General features: G+C 43.2%; 1 protein-coding gene across 7 annotated transcripts in view; it reads left to right on the forward strand.

The window, feature by feature from the left end:
- CTIF (cap binding complex dependent translation initiation factor) overlaps positions 1-18,694 on the forward strand; it is a 347,267-nt gene that overhangs the window by 117,642 nt on the left and 210,931 nt on the right. For all 7 annotated transcript variants that reach the window (XM_073343500.1, XM_073343502.1, XM_073343501.1 and 4 more), the window contains 3 exons: positions 4,880-4,953; positions 6,131-6,235; positions 11,229-11,304. In XM_073343500.1, coding sequence (XP_073199601.1) covers positions 4,880-4,953; positions 6,131-6,235; positions 11,229-11,304 — 255 coding nt within the window. The remainder of the gene's footprint in view (positions 1-4,879; positions 4,954-6,130; positions 6,236-11,228; positions 11,305-18,694) is intronic.

The raw sequence follows: 18,694 nt of genomic DNA on the forward strand, positions 1-18,694 counted from the left end.
GATTTATTTTTGTTAATCCTTCCGTTCAGTTTGAACTGAATTACCTCATGATCACTTGAGCCAAGATTATCCCCTACAACCATTTCTTCTATGAGGTCCTCACTACTCACCAAAACCAAATCTAAAATGGCAACCCCTCTAGTCGGTTCAGCAACTACTTGATGAAGGAATCCATCCGCTATCGCATCTAGGAAAATCCCTATTATTACTAGCACTTGTCCTCCAATCTATATCTGGGAAGTTAAAGTCTCCCATGATCACGCAGTTTCCATTAGTATTTACTTCATTTAAAACATTAAAGAGGGCTCTATCCATATCCAAATTAGATCCCGGCGGTCTATAGCGCACCCCAAGCACTATCCCAGGGGAGACTCTAATAGTTTTCTTCCCCAATGTGATTTTTGCCCAGGCGGACTCTGTCTTATCCATTCCATCGCTTCTTATTTTTTTACATTCTACCTCATCATTGATATACAATGCTACTCCACCACCTTTACCTTTATTTCGGTCTTTCCTAAACAGCACCTACCCTTCAATACCCGTAGTCCAGTCATGACGACTATGCCGCCATGTTTCTCTTACCCCTGTAATATCTGGTTTCACTTCCTGCACCAGTAGCTCTAGTTCCTCCATTTTGTTACCCAGGCTCCTCGCACTGGTGTACAAAAGTCTTAATTTTTGCTGTTTGGCCTCGCTCACATTCTGTACCCTATTAGGCACGGACATTCTACAGCCAGTATAACCTATTAGACTGGTATCTACACTGCCCTTCCTCCTACCCCCGGCTGTATCCTCTCCTACTTTGTTTTCTTTCCTCTCAATGCTAAAATCTGGCGTGGAGATTACCTGGACATCTCCCAACCATCTCCCCCAAATTCCTAGTTTAAAGCTCTCTTAATCAGTTGTGCCAGTCTCCATCCTAGAAGTCTATTTCCTTCCCTACTCAGATGAAGTCCATCCCGAGAGAATTGTCCTCTATCCATGAATGCCTCCCAGAGGCCATACATCCCAAAGCCCTCCTTATAGCACCACTGCCTAAGCCATCTGTTGATAGTCATAATCTTGTCACACCTTTGTTGCCCTTCTCTAGGAACAGGCAGAATCCCACTAAAGATCACCTGAGCCTCGATTTCCTTAAGCGTCTTCCCCCTGCCTAGCATAGTCTCCCTTAATACTTTCCAGTGAGAATTTAGCCATATCATTTGTTCCCACATGAAGGATAATTAGGGGATTCTTTCCTGCTCCCTTTAGAATCCTTTTCAACCTCAGGTCTACATCCCGTATCTTAGCACCTGGAAGACAGTACACCCTCCTATTCTCTGGATCAGCTCTGGTTACAGGCCTTGTTATTCTTCTCAGTAAAGAGTCCCCAATCACATAGACCTGCCTTTTCCTGGTGACGGTGCTATTCTCCAGTCTATCCCCTGTTCCCTCTGGCTGCAAGTTCTTTCCATTCCTGTTCTCCCTTGTAATAGTCTTTAACCCATCCTGTATCCTCCTGGGGCTCATATTTGGTGTAGTCTCCATTAACTCTTCCCCTTTTCCTATAGGACTAGCCGCTCTTCTCTTCTTCCTTGCCCTTCCACCTTCGGTGACTACCTGCTGAGCCCCTTCTTCATTTTCCAACTCTGCAAACCTATTCTTGAGCTCTATTTCTCCTTCACTAGCCAGACTCATAGCTGGTCATTTGCTTGTGCCATCACTATGTTATGTGGGCACATGTGCTGTGACTGCACACACATTAGGCACACCACTGATGTAAATTTTGTCCACCTGCATTTGTGCACACAGGATTTTGAGAACAGAGTCCCTAACGTGTCTAGTCCCATAATGTGTGTAGGATCTGTTTGATCAAATCTCCTTAATCCGTCTAAGCATTTATAATGCTCTCATCACTCTGTCTTTCAATCAGCACTGTTAATTAGTCCATTAATTTTTGGGAGTAATATTCCAACTCCACTTGAGTACAAATGATTATTTAAACTCACGTGGTGGGTCATTGGGATCTTGAAGTTTAAAGCTGATTATAGTTATAATTGCCGTCCCAGGGAACTATCTTAAAATACCTTTTGCATCAGGATTTGAGAACCAGCCTCTTTAATTACTGAGTTTCAGGACCATACTGAGAGCTTTTCAGTGTCCACAGCTATGCCTTGTATAGGCTTCCATATACACTGCCTTGTATAGTCTTACATATATACTACCTCACTGGTCCTTCAGTTCGCCAAGACTTCACAACTGAATACCACGGCTTTTAAATTGTGATTGAAATCTATTTAAAAAGTTGACTTGAAATAAAAATCTTAAGTGTGGAGGGACATATGCATTGAAGTGAGTGACTGAAATGGAGCACAATGTTTTACCGATTGATCCATGTAACTTTAACTAGAGAACTGGGTAACTGAATAGCTCAGGTTTCAGAGTAGCAGCCATGTTAGTCTGTATTCGCAAAAAGAAAAGGAGTACTTGTGGCACCTTGGAGACTAAGAAATTTATTTGAGCATAAGCTACAGCTCACTTTATCGGATGCATTCAGTGGAAAATGAATAGCTCAGGACACTGATAATGGGCTATGGAAGGGATCCTCCCCACCCTGCAGTGTATTCTGTTTTGTTTTATTGTCTCCTTCCTCTGAAACATCAAAGATGGCCACAGCTGGAGATGGGACATGGAATGGGGTGGGCCGGTACTTCGAGGTGGCACAGAGCAGTGGTTCTCAACCAGAGGTACATGTACCCCTGAGGGTACACAGAGGTCTTCCAGGGGGTACATCAACCCATCTAGATGTTTGCTTAGTTTTACAACAGGCTACATAAAAAGCACTAGCGAAGTCCGTACCAGCTAAAATTTCGTACATGCCTCCCAGGCTCCTTGTCCCAGTCTGTTTGCCCAACTAGTGAAGATTGAGACCTGTTAGGTTTCACAGGCTGGTTGGCTCAAGGGACCGATAACTCTATGCAGTCTTTTCCTTCTTGACTGCTGGTTCAAATCCTACTCAGGTTGGTAGTGAGTGATGGAAAGTTGTTGCCATTTGATGGCTATATGGTGGCCAGTGTATGGTTGAGGTATGTTGGTAGGGCAGTACAGAGAATGCTTGCTTATACTGGTGTTATATATGTTGCAACCATTCTGTGGACAAACAGAAGAGTAAAGACTTCAGAGCTGTCAAGCCAACGCTTTCTCCTAGCACCATTTCACTTTGAAAAGAAAATGCAAGGAGCTCAGTTTGACTTTTTCTTAAAACACTTGGGTTTCCCCCATATGTTTGCAACACAAGTGGTTCGATACATATCAGGGAGGATGAAATGCTGTGTGCTGACCTACAGTGTATTTGCTTTCACACCATTTATGTAGTTAGGTTCATATCTTAGTGGGGCTGTAGTAGTCAGATGATTAAGTGTAAATGTTGACAGCGAGTATCCTGTGTGCTCAAGGTAAGCAGCTTTGCTGGAGATAACACAGAGTGATTTTGCCTCTGAAACAGTGGCGTTCCTCCGAGGTCCTTCACCCGATGCGTGTCGATGAGGAAGGTGGACAGAAACTGCACATTTATGACAGGCTAATCTGGGGCTATGAAACAAAAGGACAAAGCATTCATCTCCCTTAGCCAAGTGCTTGTTGCTCAAAGGGTAGTGCCTTTGGAAAGAACTAAAGAATGTTTCAGTAAACTGTAAGCGTGACGTCATTCACTGGTTTGTGTGGGAGCTAACAATGGCCCTGTACTTCCAAAGTCTTCGGGCTAGTCCTATCAGACCTCCCCCGCCCATCCCTCCATAATGCTATTTTTTGTACATTATGGAGTTGGGCACCCAAGCTCTTCTAGTCTGCAGTGGTGACACATAGTAATGGCACAATTATCATGTGAGTTATGTGGTATCGTGGTATCTGATGATCTGATATTGTGCTGAGCCAGAAGAAATGGTGTTACTGTCAGATCTCGAGCAGTAATTATCATAGCTGTAAACCATAAAGGTGTCTGATGTCTCATCAGATAACTCAGCCTGGTGAAATGCTGGAGTGTTGGTGTTTTTGTATCTCTGTAGATAAGGAGAGCTCTCTTGTCGTGACCGCTAAAACTGCTTCACAGTTAGCTACAAAAAGGGAGCCCCTTAAAATTCAGGGAAATGGATATGTAGCTGGATTGGATTTGATTCAGTCAGGGCCAAATCTGAGGGATGAACTCACTGGCCAGCAAGCCTTAAACCTGGCAAACTATGTTTCCTCTGTGAAGCCAAGTCCTGATAGACCCTGTAAGGCTTACAAGCCAAGGTTTGGGAGGGAGGGATGTCACACCTAGATCACAGCCAGAGCCAGAGCCCTCTCCTTATCAGGAGAAGTCCCCTAACATTCTAAGTCAATGCTTTCTCCTTCCAAGTGGCTTGTGCTGGTGAATGGGGGGACATAATGCCATCAGGGACATCAAGGTGTCCAAACATCTTCCAAACATTATCCCTCCCCAACACCCAGTTTCTGCCTTGTTCCCGTCAGTCCTGGATCATTCCCAGTAGCCATTTGGCTGCTCATGGTTGAGTTGACACCAAATTCCCTGGAGTAATTGGGGCAGGTTTGGGCTCCACCTAATTTACCCACTTTTCAGTTTGTGCAATGAGACTTCATATTCAAATTTTCATTGGACCAGAGAAAACCTGTCCCTATGAGTTATCACCTTCTTAAAATAGGGGTTAAAAATGGGAAAGCCTAACAAGTCTCAGAAGCAATTGGGGAAATGTGAGACCCACCCAAAATGCTGTTCATTGTAGTGTGTCTGTACTTCACCCAGACGAAGAGTGTTGCTAATACTCAGTGGCAGAGTTATATGTTGGGTCAGGAAGCTCATCGTAATTCCTCAATAATAACAATTCTTTCCCCTCTTTTTCAGAATGGCAACAAAGACAACTCCCTGGACATGTTGGGGACAGATATCTGGGCAGCCAATACCTTTGATTCCTTCAGGTAAGCTCCTTTAAAAGCCCTTTTACAAGACAGATGGAATATGACCTCTTTTGTCCTTCTCCTCAGGGCTCTTCTATAGACATGCAAGCATTGCAACTTGGAGACTGCCATGCCTCCTCCTCTCCAGTCCAGTCCCTCATCCTAAGTGCAGATAACGTGCACCTTATTTTTGCTGGAGTTCAACCTAGAGGAGGTCGGTGGGATTGTTTGCACACCAAACATCTGAAAGGTGCACTAATGTGACTAGTTTAAGGTGATGTCTGTGCTACAGTTGGACGTGTGATTGCACATTGTGGAGGCATATCACTGCCAGCTTGAATAAAAATAGCAGTGAAGACGTGGTGGCACTTGGCTGTACAAGCCCTCCCAGAACCCTGGATACATACTCATATCCCTAGCTTGCACAGGGGTCCATGCTCCGTGTCTTCATGGCTGTTTTTAACCATGCTAGCTACCTGAGCTGCAATAACACCTCCAGTTGCTGTGTAGGCATGCCCATATCTGTCGAGGAATCTTGATACACAAAAGCGAAGAGGCCTCTCAGGGACTTGGGTGAATCCAGTTGTTTGTCCATATATCAGCAGTGCATCAGTTTATATATCATGCAGTTTGCATCAGTACTTGTGGCAGGAGCTCTTCAGTTTCCATTCCAGCACGTGGGCACTGAGAGGGTACTGCTGCAATCAACCACGAAAGATTAAATCAATAAAATAAACTTTCCTCTCAGCTTTGTGCTCCATTCTGTGCTGTCCATAGAGCACTGCAGGCTTTGCTCTCGGGAGGGAGGGGTCCTCCTTGGCACTTGTTGATCCTGTGCCCCAGGCTATGTAATGCACATTCCAGCAGGGATCTTTCAAGTAAGAGATGAGGATTCTTGAGAGGGCATCTCCACTGCATGGACCAGACTAGCTGCTGCAGCAAAAGACTGAGGGGAACTTTTCAAAAGCTAAGAGCATGTGCAGCTAAGAAAGTTTAGATGCTGCACCTAAAATTTTTATTAAGGGCAGTTAAGTGTGGCAGTGTAAAAGCTGGAGGTACCTGGTCAGGGACTGCTGGAAGTAGAAGCTATGTCTCCAGAGACAATAGCCTTTGGAAAGTAATGGGCAAGTATAGATGATATGCTCTTCCCAACATGAACACATTTCATTAATAGTGCGTTCTCTCTCTCCCTTCCTAGTGGTGCAACCTGGGATTTACAGCCTGAAAAGCTGGACTTCACACAGTTTCAGAGGAAGCTCCGGAACACCCCCAAACACCCGCTCCCGCACATAGACAGAGAAGGGTAAGTGCCGTGGTGTCGTCTTCTCTCATACTGTGTGGGTGTGTGTGTGGGTGTTTGTGTGCATGTGCTCGGCTTCAGGGTGGGGAAACACAAATGGGTCACACGTGGCAGGTATTAGAAATTTGAAGTGGAAGCTTGGGTCATCTCCTGGGGGGAGCTAGTGTGGAACTGTTCTGTTGCTTTGACCAGGCCAGTTTCCAACAAATATGGGGCCAAACTAAATCCCTTAGAGTCAAACATCTCTTAACTATGGGAAGGACTAGATCCTAGTTCTCTGATTTGGGTCCATCTCTGGTTTAAAAAATCCTAAGGGACACAGCTTCCACCTCTTTTTCTCTAGCAAGATTTTCACAGTGCTATAGTGGAACACGAAAATATTCTTCATAAATTTTCCTTGCCATAATTTCATCCTATATCTCCTAGCCATAAACCTGTGTACATTATTAAACAGTCCCTTTCTATCCTTGGCATTTACACAGTCTAAATGCTTTTACACTGAGGCTGTATTCCTCCATTGTTGTATAAAGCTACAAATATTTACTGATAATGTTTCCAATCCTTCTTCATAAATCAGTCCTTGCAGTCCCTTCGTCATCTTTGTTCTTCTCTTCATTCCCTCCAGTTTATCAACCTGAGCCTCCTCCAGGTGCTAAGGTGTCCAGTACTGTGAGCAGTATTCTAGGTGTGACTCACCAGTGGTGGAGAAAGAAATCATTGCCTCACTGTTCGAGGCTTCTGCAAGTTGAGAAGTTGCCAGATCTTAATGTGGGTGGTCTCCCCTCTCCCAGCCAGTCAGTTCTGGCACCTAAACATTGACCAGTTAAGGAGCAGTGCTGGCTATGGATATGGAGGCAGCTACATATTCTGTATGTCCTAGTTATGGCACGATATCAGTCAATCCTTGATGTAACTCCATAAAGTCTACCACAAATGGAAGGGTATAGTTTCTTTAGAGATAAGGATATAGTTACTCCAGGGCTAAATTTGGCCTCAGATAGTGCTCACTTTTGTCTGAAGAGGGATGAAAAAGTATGTTCCTGTTTAGAAGGAGTGACCGAAAGGATTAGAAATGCCTTTTATGTAATGAAGCCAGATGGCACTCATTCAGTTTTTCCATTTGCTGGAAAAAAATTTCAAAGTTTCAAGTACATTAAAACCTACCCCTCTAGGACTGAATGTTTAGTTAAGCATTGTATCGCAATTGGTGGAGCATCCCAAGGACAGGACTTGGTAACTTTCCCATTTTAGATAGCAGTGTGGAAGACCAGGCCCTTGAACTGGTGAGAAACAAAGCATGCTATCTTCGTGGTGCGCTCAGAACATTGGCCTAGGTCTTTGTGGACTGGCATTCTATGGAGTTTATAAATAGCATCTTAAAGAATAGCTTAGAATAACCTCTAAAGCATTTTTAACTGGTGATATTTTTGTCTACCTCTGTTTTTAAGAATTTTGTACAAAGGGTGCTATGTAAAAATCAAATACATTGTGCTCAAGATCTCGTGGCTCTTTTCAGACAATCACAGCCATCAGAGGTGAAAGAGACCTTTTATATTCATTGGATCATCTGCCCTGCTAATGCAGGATTCTTTTGCACTATAGTAGATGTGTTCACCAATTTCTAATTGAGTGATTGCATTCTTCCTATATTCAGATTTACCTGATACAGTATTATTAATTTTCTGCCCTGAATTGGCATGCAGTGTTGCTGGGTGCCCTTAAAAAGTTGTATTGTTTCATTGCAGAGGTGGCTGGATTTCAGCCGGGCAATGATTCTGCAGTTCAGAGTTTGCTTTGGGCTCCTTTTGGATGAAAGGCACTAGACAAATAAGTCTTTAATTCTACACTATTGAATGTTGGTTTGGGGTTTCTTTATCAGAGTCCAATGTAAATCCACAACAGCAAGGATAAAGACAAAACCCTATGCTTAATTCACCTTGTTATGCTCATTTGTTACAGGGACAGCGAGTGATCTTACTGACTATAGTTGCTCAGTTCAAAAGGATGTGTCAGGAATGTCTTTGTGGGCTACCTCAGATGCATAATGTAGTTTAAATGCAGCAGGTTTTAGTGGGGGCGGACTCTGGGCGGGTTGATTGGAAATTAAAACTTTATAGTAATAAACTACAACTTTAGGCCTTGATCCTGCAGTTGGATCAGCATGGGTAGATCTGTGTGTCAACGTGGAGCATTGTTGAAAGCAGTGGGCCCCCATTTAGATGCAAGAGGCCACCCATGTGAGTCTGATTGCAGGACTGGGGCTTTATTTTTGTTTGTTGCCTTTCACACAAAGTGTGCACCAGAACTCTTACCAGAACTAAATAATATAGCTGCCGAATCGAAATAAGAAGGGATAACAGAAATAGAAAAGTGAAATGAACATCATCAACTTAACAGCCATGCTTGAGTTTGAAAATATTTCCCAAGAATTGTCAGTAATATAAGTTACAAATAACCCCGACTAGAATTGAAAGACCAGAGAACAGTTTTTGTCTCTCTTTTTGCGTTTGCTTACTTTGTGCATTCCGCAGCAGTTTGTTTAGACACAGCTTCTCTCTCTCTCTCTCCTGGATAGTCAGCTAGTTAGTCAGTTTCTCCTTTTGCTTGTGCTGGTTTTTTTGTTCATCCAGGGACAGTGGGAAGAAAAACTTAAAGCTCATGTTCTGTTATGTCCACTGTGATCCCTAAATCCTTTTCAGAGTCACTGTTTTCCAGGATACAGTCCCACATTCTGTTGGTACGATCTGCACTCTTTGTTCCTGGGTGTATGACCTTGCATTTGGCTGTAATGCATTTTGGTTGAATGGGCCCACCTTGCCAACTGATCCAAATCACTCTATGTGACTGTGCTATCATCATTATTTACCTACCAATCTTTGTGTCATCTGCAAATTTTATCAGCAGTGATTTTATGTTTACTTCAGATCATTGATAAAAATATTGAATAGTGTGGGGCCTGGAACCAATTTCTGCAGAACTCCCCTGGAAACACCTCCATTTGATGATGATTCCCCATTGACAACTACTTCGTGAGATGTCTCAGTTAGCCAGTTCCTCATCCATTTAATGTGCGATTCATTAAATATTCTATAGTGCTATTTTTTTAATCAGAATGTCATGTGGTACTAAATCACGTGCCTTACAAAAGTCTACTACATCTGCATAGTTCCCTTTTATCAATCAAACTTGTAATCTTATCAAAAAATGAAATCGGGTTTGTTTGACAAGTTCTATTTTTCATAAAAATATGTTGACTGGCATTAATTATATTTCCATCCTTTCTTTATTAACTGAATCCTGTGTCAGCTTTTCTGTTATTTTTCTTGGGATTGATATCAGGCTAATTGGTTTATAATTACAGTAGTTGGGTCATCCCACTTATCGTTTGTATGCACTGGCATAACACTAGAACTCCTCCAGTCTTCTGGAATTTTCCTGGTATTCCAAGGTTTATTAAAAGAGAATATCAGTAGGCCAGAGATTTTTTTCTATCCAACTCTTTTAGGACTCCTGGATGTGGTTAACGTGACCTCCTGATTTAGAAATGTTTATCCCTAGTAGATACTGTTTAGTATCCTCCTTAGTTACTAATGGACTGAAAAGTTGTTCATTATCTTCATGTAATATGAGTACATCATCCTGCTTCTTTCCAAATAGAGAACACTAATATTTATGGAACACTGTTGCTTTTTCTGTTTTGTTAACAAGTTTACTTTACTATCTCCACCTAGTAATTGCCCTGTAGCATTGTTAGGATTTCTTTGTTCCTGATGTTCTTAATAAACTGAAACAAAATATGTTTACTGCCCTTAGCGTTGCCCTGGATCTGGTCCTTATTTCTCTTGCTTCCTTTATCAGCTTTCTACACTTCATAACTTATAATTTATATTGATTGCGGTCTACTTCTCCTTTTATCCATTTGTTATATTATCTTTCTTAAACTATTTGCAGCCTTCACTTCCCCACCGAACTCAGATAGGCTTTAACCCAAAGTTGTCGTCTTCCTCAATTGTGGAATCTTAGTTTATTTTTGGCCATCTAATGAAGACTTCTTAAAGAACTCAGAATTTTCATACACATTTGTCTAACTTTTTCCTCTCAGTTTTGCTCATAATTTTCCTCAGATTTGGGAAATTAGCCTTTTTGAAGCACGCAGTATATATATTACTGGTTGGGACTGTCCTTTGTTTATCTGTATTGACTGTGATCAGTCACGATCACTGGCCGCATTGAACATACATTAAATATTTGTAACCGTATTTTAAAATCCAGTAACGGAAAGCACTTCTCTTTAGTTTTATTATATTTTTATTAAGGTTTATATGTATACGTCCTTATAACTCGAACAAGAAGGCAAGGATGAACATTGCTGAGAAAATTGCAAATGCATCCGATGAAGTGAGCTGTAGCTCACGAAAGCTTATGCTCAAATAAATTTGTTAGTCTCTAAGGTGCCACAAGTACTCCTTTTCAGTTAACATTCAGGGAGAGATAAAGGTGTTGCATGTGTGAATCTCCCATTTGAGCTCAAACTCTGCAGCTTTCCAGGCCCTTCTTTTTTAACCTTCTGTCCCCTTCTGTCCTTTTCTTTAAAAAAAAAAAATCCTCTATAAATTTGACACTGACCTATGCTTGAACCAGGGATGAGTGCTGAGAATTACAGTACGCTGGGAAACGTAAGGGATACAGACAGTTGTGCCAAAGTTTCTCATGCAAAAAATGTTCATGCACACAGAAACAAATAGTCATTGGTGCAAACAGATCTTGGAGAAGCAGTTATCTGTTTGGCATGGATGGTTATCTGTGTGCATGTGGATGTTTAGGAGGCATGGGTTATTTGGCCCAGAGATCCTCCCCATTCTTTTTTTCCCCCCATTTAAAGGTAGAAAACTAAACTCACCGTCTGCGGTGGGTGAGAAACGTTAACTTTGGTTTCAGTGGAGGTTTCACATGCACTTTTTTTTTTTTTATTATTTTGTTGTTGTTCCTGGCTCAGGCTTGGAAAAGGGAAGCACGAGGATGGAGACGGAATCAACCTGAATGACATAGAGAAAGTTCTTCCCGTCTGGCAGGTATGTTTTGGTGGCACCGTATTGCTGATATATTGCTATTTTTCCCATTTGTTCATATTGCTGATGAAGATGGCGCCTTCTCTTGTGCTGTACCCCCCATGGTTAGAGATCTAGCTGGTTATGTAAATTTAAGTCCTGTGGGCAGCTAGCTGTGATGTTTGTGTAATCCACAAGAGGGGAGTGTGGGTTTTTGTCTGCCGTTTGGGGGCTGTTTCTTTGAGTCTGCTGTCACTTCCAGCTAAGGAACATAGACCTAGATTCACAGAAGCACTTAGGTGCCTAAACCGCAGATTTAGGCACTTAAGTCCCAGTTTTGAACTTCATTTGTTCACAGAACTCCCGCTGAACCTGTAGGTGCCTAAACTCAGTCAGCACCTTGTTTTTTGTAGTAAAAGCTCCTTAAGCACCTGTTTCTGCCTCTGGACATGCGCACTGCTGCCTCGTTCTAGGTGTCCGGATGTGTGTCTCCTGCCCAAGCACCAGAGCAAGTCATGAACCAGGGGAAGACAGGCATTCAGCTGCCTAATTCACAGGCAGGGCTTGATCCAGTAGCGTGCTCAGAGGCCGCCTACTAGATTGGGTCCCCATAGGGGAGTTTATAGAAGAAAGCTGGGGAGAGAGGAGGAGAGTCTCCCTTATAACATTTAGCCCAGTGGTTAGGGTATGCTGAAGACCCCGCCCAGTTCAGGTCCCCCCTCACCTGTGGGGGAGAAGGGATTTAAACAGGGATCTGCCACCTCTCAGATGAGTGCTCTACTCACTGGGCTCTGGGATATTCTGGTGTGGGGTTCCCTCAGTCTCTCCTGTTGAAGCTGTTGCAATGTGGATAAATAAGTAAAGAGTCATGTGGGCCAGAGGGGGAGAGTGCGCACAAGCAGAAGAATCACTCTGTAGCCTGGTGCTTAGAGCACTCACCCAGGAGACAGATGAGACCCAGGGTCCAGTCCCCTTGCTCCAATGACTCTTTTTACTTCGTTATCCAAAGTGGAACCGCTTCAACAGGAGACACAGAGGGAATCCTCCTCCCAGCTTTATGCCTTGGGCATCTAACTCCAAAGAGGTTTCCCTGTTGTGGGTTGCTAGCGGAGATCTGCACTGAGCTCAGCAGGAAGGCTGGGGCTTAGCACACCCCCCTCTTGTTGGTATCTTCCATTGGCCAGTTTAGGCAGCTCCTTGCCAGTATGTTGGCTTTTATGAATCGCATTCTGAGGCACCTCTCTCTCCCCATTCATTGGACAGGGAGCTTAGGAGCCTACCTCAGGCTGCGTGAATCGCAGTGTGTTTCTGTGATTTTCTAGGCAGCTAAAAGTTATGGCGTTGTCATGCTCAGCGTCACAACATCTAAGTACCGTTGTGAATCTAGACTGTAACCCTTTAGTTCAAGTAGCATGACCTCATGCTTGACACTCTGAAAGGCTCCAGTTCAAGTCCTGCTGTTAGGCCAAGCGGGGTCCCTGTGTCACTTGAAATACTCAGTGAAGCGTTTATATATGGATTATTGTCTTGAAAAAAATTCTCTAGCCCTTTCCTTTCCGGGATCCATTCTCCCCAGACACCTTTCCACTAGAATAGTTACGGTTAAACTGTCTTTGACATTCTGGTACAGCAGCTTATGTGGTAAGTGGGGAGAAGGCTTTCAGGTTAATAATTCTTGTTGAGTTTGCCTGCTGGTCTGTCTCAGTTAAGGTTTCACTTGCTAGTGTCCCAAACCAGAAAGGAGCTGAGCACCTGCATTTCTTGTTGGACTCAGCAAAAGCTGAATATGTTTGGTTCCTCTCTGGGTCAGATCATATCTGAGACTTGAGAATCACCCCCTTCCTTGCCTCCAGAACTGAAGAATTAGAATGTCTTGCGTGTGATGAGGTGGGTGATCCTCTGTTCTCAGCTACCGAGCAAAAAGTACTCCAATATCTTGAAGGACTTCCTAAACTCTGCCAATGTTTAAACCTCTTCTTCTGGAGTGTTTGGCTTTTTTCACACCTGATGTGTCCACTACAAAACCATTGCCTTTGAATACTTTGGCCCTAATTATTCTCTCACATGGTTCTTACACCTTTTTAAATCCATTGATTTCAATGTGTTAATCCTGATTTATACCAGTGTCAGAGGAGAATCAGTCCCTGTATGTTATATTGAGCCTTTGATAATAGCTTTACTTTGAGACATGACCTTTGCCGCATGTGACTCGGGAACCTGATTTGTTATTCAGTCAAAGGCCCATCACAAAGACCTAGTGTTTTAATTTGGTGTATCAATTTTGCCTGTAGGCAGATTTGTAGAATATTATGTTTATTTCAAAGACCTGTTATATGTGCATGTATTGTCACATGTGCATATGAAAGCTAAGAGCCGTGCAGTTATTGCTATGGATTTATCGCGTGCAGCGTTGACAAGCAAAATACTTACTGGCAGCTGGTGTAAGCCTGATAGATCATTGTTAACTGGATTTGAATGTAATCATGCAGCGCTGGCAATGACTGGTTTGCTGTTTATCACTCTCTTTTAAATGAACCTTAGGAATATAATGCTAGATTCACAAAGATTCTTCGGTGCCTAAACCCCAGACTTAGGCACCTAGTCTGGGTTTTGGGGCTAAGTCCAGTTTTAGGCTCCATTGAAATCCACAAAACTCTTACCAAATCCTGTAGGCGCCTAAATTCACTCAGCACCTAAATTTCCAGGGTAAATGTTCCCTTGGCGCCTATGTTTCTGCCTCTGAGCATGTGCGCTGCTGCCTCAATCTAAGCATCTTGACACCTAGGTCCTGCTTAAGCCCTAGAGTGATTCATGACCCTGGAAGATAGGCATTAGTCCACCTGTTTTGCATTCATGGCCCAATCTAGTAGATGTGCTCTGAGGCCTTCTGCCCCATGGGGTCCCTTTCAAAATCTGGCTGGGTGCAGAGGTGATAGAGCCCAGCTTATAATGTTCAGCCCAGTGGATCGATCTCTCTCCTGTGAGCTGCAGGAGATCCCTGTTCAAATGTTGTCTCCCCTAGTGGCAGAGGGGGGAATTGAGCCTGGGTCCCCCACATCGTAGCTGAGTCCTCTAACTACTGAACTAAAAGTTACAAGGTGGACGGCACCACCACCTCAACCTCCTCCTTGTCCCACAAGCAGGGGTTCCTGTTTGTGAATCACTAGCAGAGAGAGGCACCTCCCTGCTGCTGGGAAGTAGGCTTCTAACTCCATGAGAGTTGCAGGGTTTAGCACACATCCCTCTCATTGGTGTCTCCCATTGGCTAGCTTTGGCAGTTCTCTGCCAAGTGTGCTCGCTTTTGTGGATTGAGTTCTGAGATGCCTGTCTCTCCCCGTTCATTGTATAGGGAGCCTCGATGCCGAGCTCCAGTTCTATGAATTGCAGTGTTGTTCCTGTGATTTTTTTCTAGCCACCTAATAGCTAGACCGTGTGCCACTGAGTGTTACAGCACCCAAGTGCCGTTGCAAATCTAGCCCCATAGTGCATAAGCATGTTAGAAAAAGCGTTGGTGTAAGGGTAGGAAAACAGCTCAGGGTGGTGTGAGCTCTTCAAAATCTTGTGAGTGGCTTGTTGATAAGCACCTTATAACTGGACAATTACTGCTTCCAGTTCATCTGCCAGGACCTGTGTGTTAACAGTTCCCTGTATGGTGGAGAGAAAACCTGCGTGGGCAGAGTGCTGAACTGAATGTACTAATAGGTCTCGTCTGTAGTTCTGTGATGCATTACATTTTACATGGCTAAGAATTCTGAGCTCTTTCTCAGCCTTGATAGCATTAATGAGGCATGCCAAGTAGAGGCAAAAGGAACCTTTTCTCCCTTCTTGATGCCTCATAAATTTTGGTTTATTTTTATGTGGGTCTGCACTGGAAATGGACCCTGAATCAAAACCGTTTCCAAACACAGCCAGGTTTTGAGGGAATTCACAATCCAAACTGAGATCTGTATCTGACAATTGCTGTGGCCTCTACAATGGAATGTGAGATCTGAACACGCTGGATCTTTTGGGATATTCAAGATCTTAATAAGTTTTGCTGGTAGAACCCATCTCTAGTTTACACAGAAGATATCACAAGAGACATCTGTGGTTTTTTGGCAATACCAATATTGTAGGCTGAGTGAACAGAACAAAGATGAACTAAAAAAAGTCTGCATTCAGTTTTCCTGGGTAATTTTCCTTTCCTTTTCCAGTTTCCCAGCCTTTTGTTCTGAAATGGAAATATTTATACCACTCCTCACTGGGAAGAGTAGGCAAGAGTGACGGTGCGTTCTGCCATCTTGTGGACATTTGTATTAAGGCATCACCAAAGCAAGTGGTGATGTGTCAAATTTGTTCTCAACAGCATAGATAGATTTAATTTTGTTAGGATTTTTTCCCATCTTTTTTCAGTTCAGCCCCAAGCTGATCTGTTGCTTTTGGTAATAAACTGCCTTTCTTTTGAAAGAGTGTACAATAATGGTTGTAGTAAGTAAAAGAATAAGGTTAACCACATTGGGGTAGAAGGAGTGTTTCTTTTCATTTGTACAGTGCCTAGCACATTGGAGAGACTATTGGAAGCAAATAACGGCAGGATATGCCTTGTGTTGTCGAAATCTGGTGGCTTCTGGGTAATACGCAATTTGTGATGACAAAAGGTGAAATTTTCAAAAAGTACCTAAGTGCCATTGGAAGTCAATGGGATGTAGGCACCTACGCCACTTAAATTCTTTTGAAAACTTTCCCCAGAGAGACTGCTGCAAATAGTCTTCGGTGGGGAAAAATATGTTTTGAAGGTAAATAAATATTCTCTAATCATAGGACCCACTTTGTTATTGCAGGGCTTTGTGGTGCTGTATTTGCCCAGGGAAACTCAGATGCAGTGTCTGGTTTTCATCATCCTCTTAGTTCTTACCTGGCTTGTCAGCTGCTTTGACAGAGGCACAGGAGACCAAATGACTTGCCTGACATGGAAATATCACAGAGGTGTGGTTCTTAGCCTTAGCGGGGAGCATGCAGCATGAGCTGCGCTTTCACATTGGCAAATGCATGGGGAGTCTGGTGGGCTTGGAAATGGTTATCACGGAATGCAGTGATCTCAGCTGATTAAATTCTGCAGATGGCAAAACCCTGGCAAGCTATAAATTAACCAAACAAAAACCAACCTGATGCACAAATGGCCACATTTTGCAGCTGTCCATGTGTAGCTCTCCCCTCCGGGTAGATGCAGTTCCACAGGCAGAGCTTTGGCCACTTTCTCAAGAAAAACAATTTAATGCAATATTTTATTTCATAAAGAACAAGAATGGCACAATCCCTCTAATTTAACAATAATAAAATCTTTCAACGCTTGTCTTATAGTATAAATACATTTTAAATGTGTTGTTCTGACCGCTTCGTTCACAGCAGGGCTGTAGAAAGCCATTTGTTTTAATGGGTTCTGGAATACCTGTAGTAAACCTCGCTATGGTTTCCTGGACCTTTCACACATGTTGCCCCCCGTTGGTAACTTTCCTGACCCAATTCTCTCCCAGTTTTGAAATATTGGTGACCCGCCAATTAAGGCTTTCTCTCCAAGGAGCTCCAACAGTTGGTGACTAAATACAAAAGTGACTTGTAAATAGGATAGAATGATTTTATGCCTATTTCACAGAGGTGGAAACTGAGTCACTGAGGTTAGGTGACATAGTTCAAGGTCACAGAGAGTGAATTGCAGACCCGAGACTAGACCTCAGGAGTTCCCAATTCCCTGGGCTAGTCACCTGTCTCTCTGGCTCACAAATCAGGGTTACAAGCAGTGTGAGAGAAGAAACTACATGAGTAGCGATAAGAAATAAAACTATGTAATCTTCGAGATGGGACTTTGCAGTAACCAGAGGAGTGAGGTTTGAAAGAACTTCTTACATTCTTAGAATGCAGAGTTGTCTGTATATCATTTTACATTGCATTCCTTAGGCAGGTGCAAACAATGCTGTTTGTAAATTGTTAGCTTATATATTGTATCACTGTGACAGGTTGTGCTGTTGAATTGTCTATTAAAAACCATGAACATTTTCTTTCCAGTAGAGGGCGCAGCATTGCCAACATTAGGGGTCTGATTCTTCACTGCCTTGCACCTGAAACTTAGTTTGTCCATGTGTAGATAACTACACAACGTGGAAGGCAGTGAAGGAGCTGGCCTGAGAATTTTGGTAGTTTAAAAAAAGGAACTCAAGCTGCACACAGCAGTTATTTTGGAGAAGGACAGACTTCAAAAGGGATAGGTTTTCTTGGGCATCTGAGAGCTGAACTGAGTATAAATTATGCCTGCTCCAAAGGACCTGCATCTTGTTGAAATGAAGCGTCTAAAAAACTTTCAAGGACTGCCATGGGTACTGTCCCCTGGTGAGGAAGGAGTCCTAGCCTCAGCTAGGCATCCGGAGCTGGGGTGGGTAGCAGAAGTGGGGGGATGATTAGGAGACATCTAAACTGAATCCTGTTTCTGCTGAGGAGTTTGGGAGTTTTGCAGATGACTTCAGTGGGGCAGGAGCAGGCCTGAACCATCAAGGCATTTTAAAGGGACGGCATTGCAAACAGCAGTTAGCAGCTAAGTATCTTCCTGGCGTGGATACCTAGGGAGGTGGCTGGGCTAGTGTCATGGTGTCTGTGCTAGTGAAGAAGGTACTGTATAATATTACAATACATCCTCAAAGCAGCGTATAGTTCCAATAATTGGAACACCCTCTTGAAGTATTATTGCCTTCTTTCCCATGAGGAAACTGAGTACAAAGAGGTTAGGTGATTCTCTAACATCATACGAGTAAGTGGCAGAGCTGGGATCAGATCAGAGGAGTTTTGGGCTCTCCTTACTGCACACAGTCCCTTTGTTTCCAAATTGAAATGTAGCAAAGCATAGCTGTCCGGTTCCAATGTAGATGTGCTATGACAGTTTTTTGGCTGCTGTTAGATGGCGGTGGGTTTTTAGCGATTTCATTGTGTGTAAAGCCTGTGTTTGTATGTACATGTTCTAGAGACCAATGATGCAGACTCGCACAGCTGCTCACAATGTCAAAATAAAGAGGCACATTTCTTTCAGTTCCCCTATTTAAAGAAATAGGAAACTGCACTGTCTGTTGCGGTTTAGGCAATGGGGCGTTTAAAGGATCTGTCTCTGCTCAGTCATGAAGCAAAGATCCTCCCACCCAAATTTAGTATCCAAAAACTCCCCTCCCGGTGGAGAATCACCTGTATCTGGTAATAGAACTCTGAATGATGATTCTGAGTCACTGGACGGAAAGACTAGCATTAGTGTATGTCCTCAAAACATCCTGTTATATATGTCTGCGTGTGCACATGTCAGGGATGGTCTAGATAATACTTGGTCCTGCCATGAGTGAAGGGGACTGGATTAGAAGACCTCTCAATGTCCCTTCCAGTCCTACGTTTCCATGATTCT

Source organism: Lepidochelys kempii, chromosome 5 (assembly GCF_965140265.1).
Source record: "Lepidochelys kempii isolate rLepKem1 chromosome 5, rLepKem1.hap2, whole genome shotgun sequence".
NCBI lineage: Eukaryota > Metazoa > Chordata > Testudines > Cheloniidae > Lepidochelys > Lepidochelys kempii.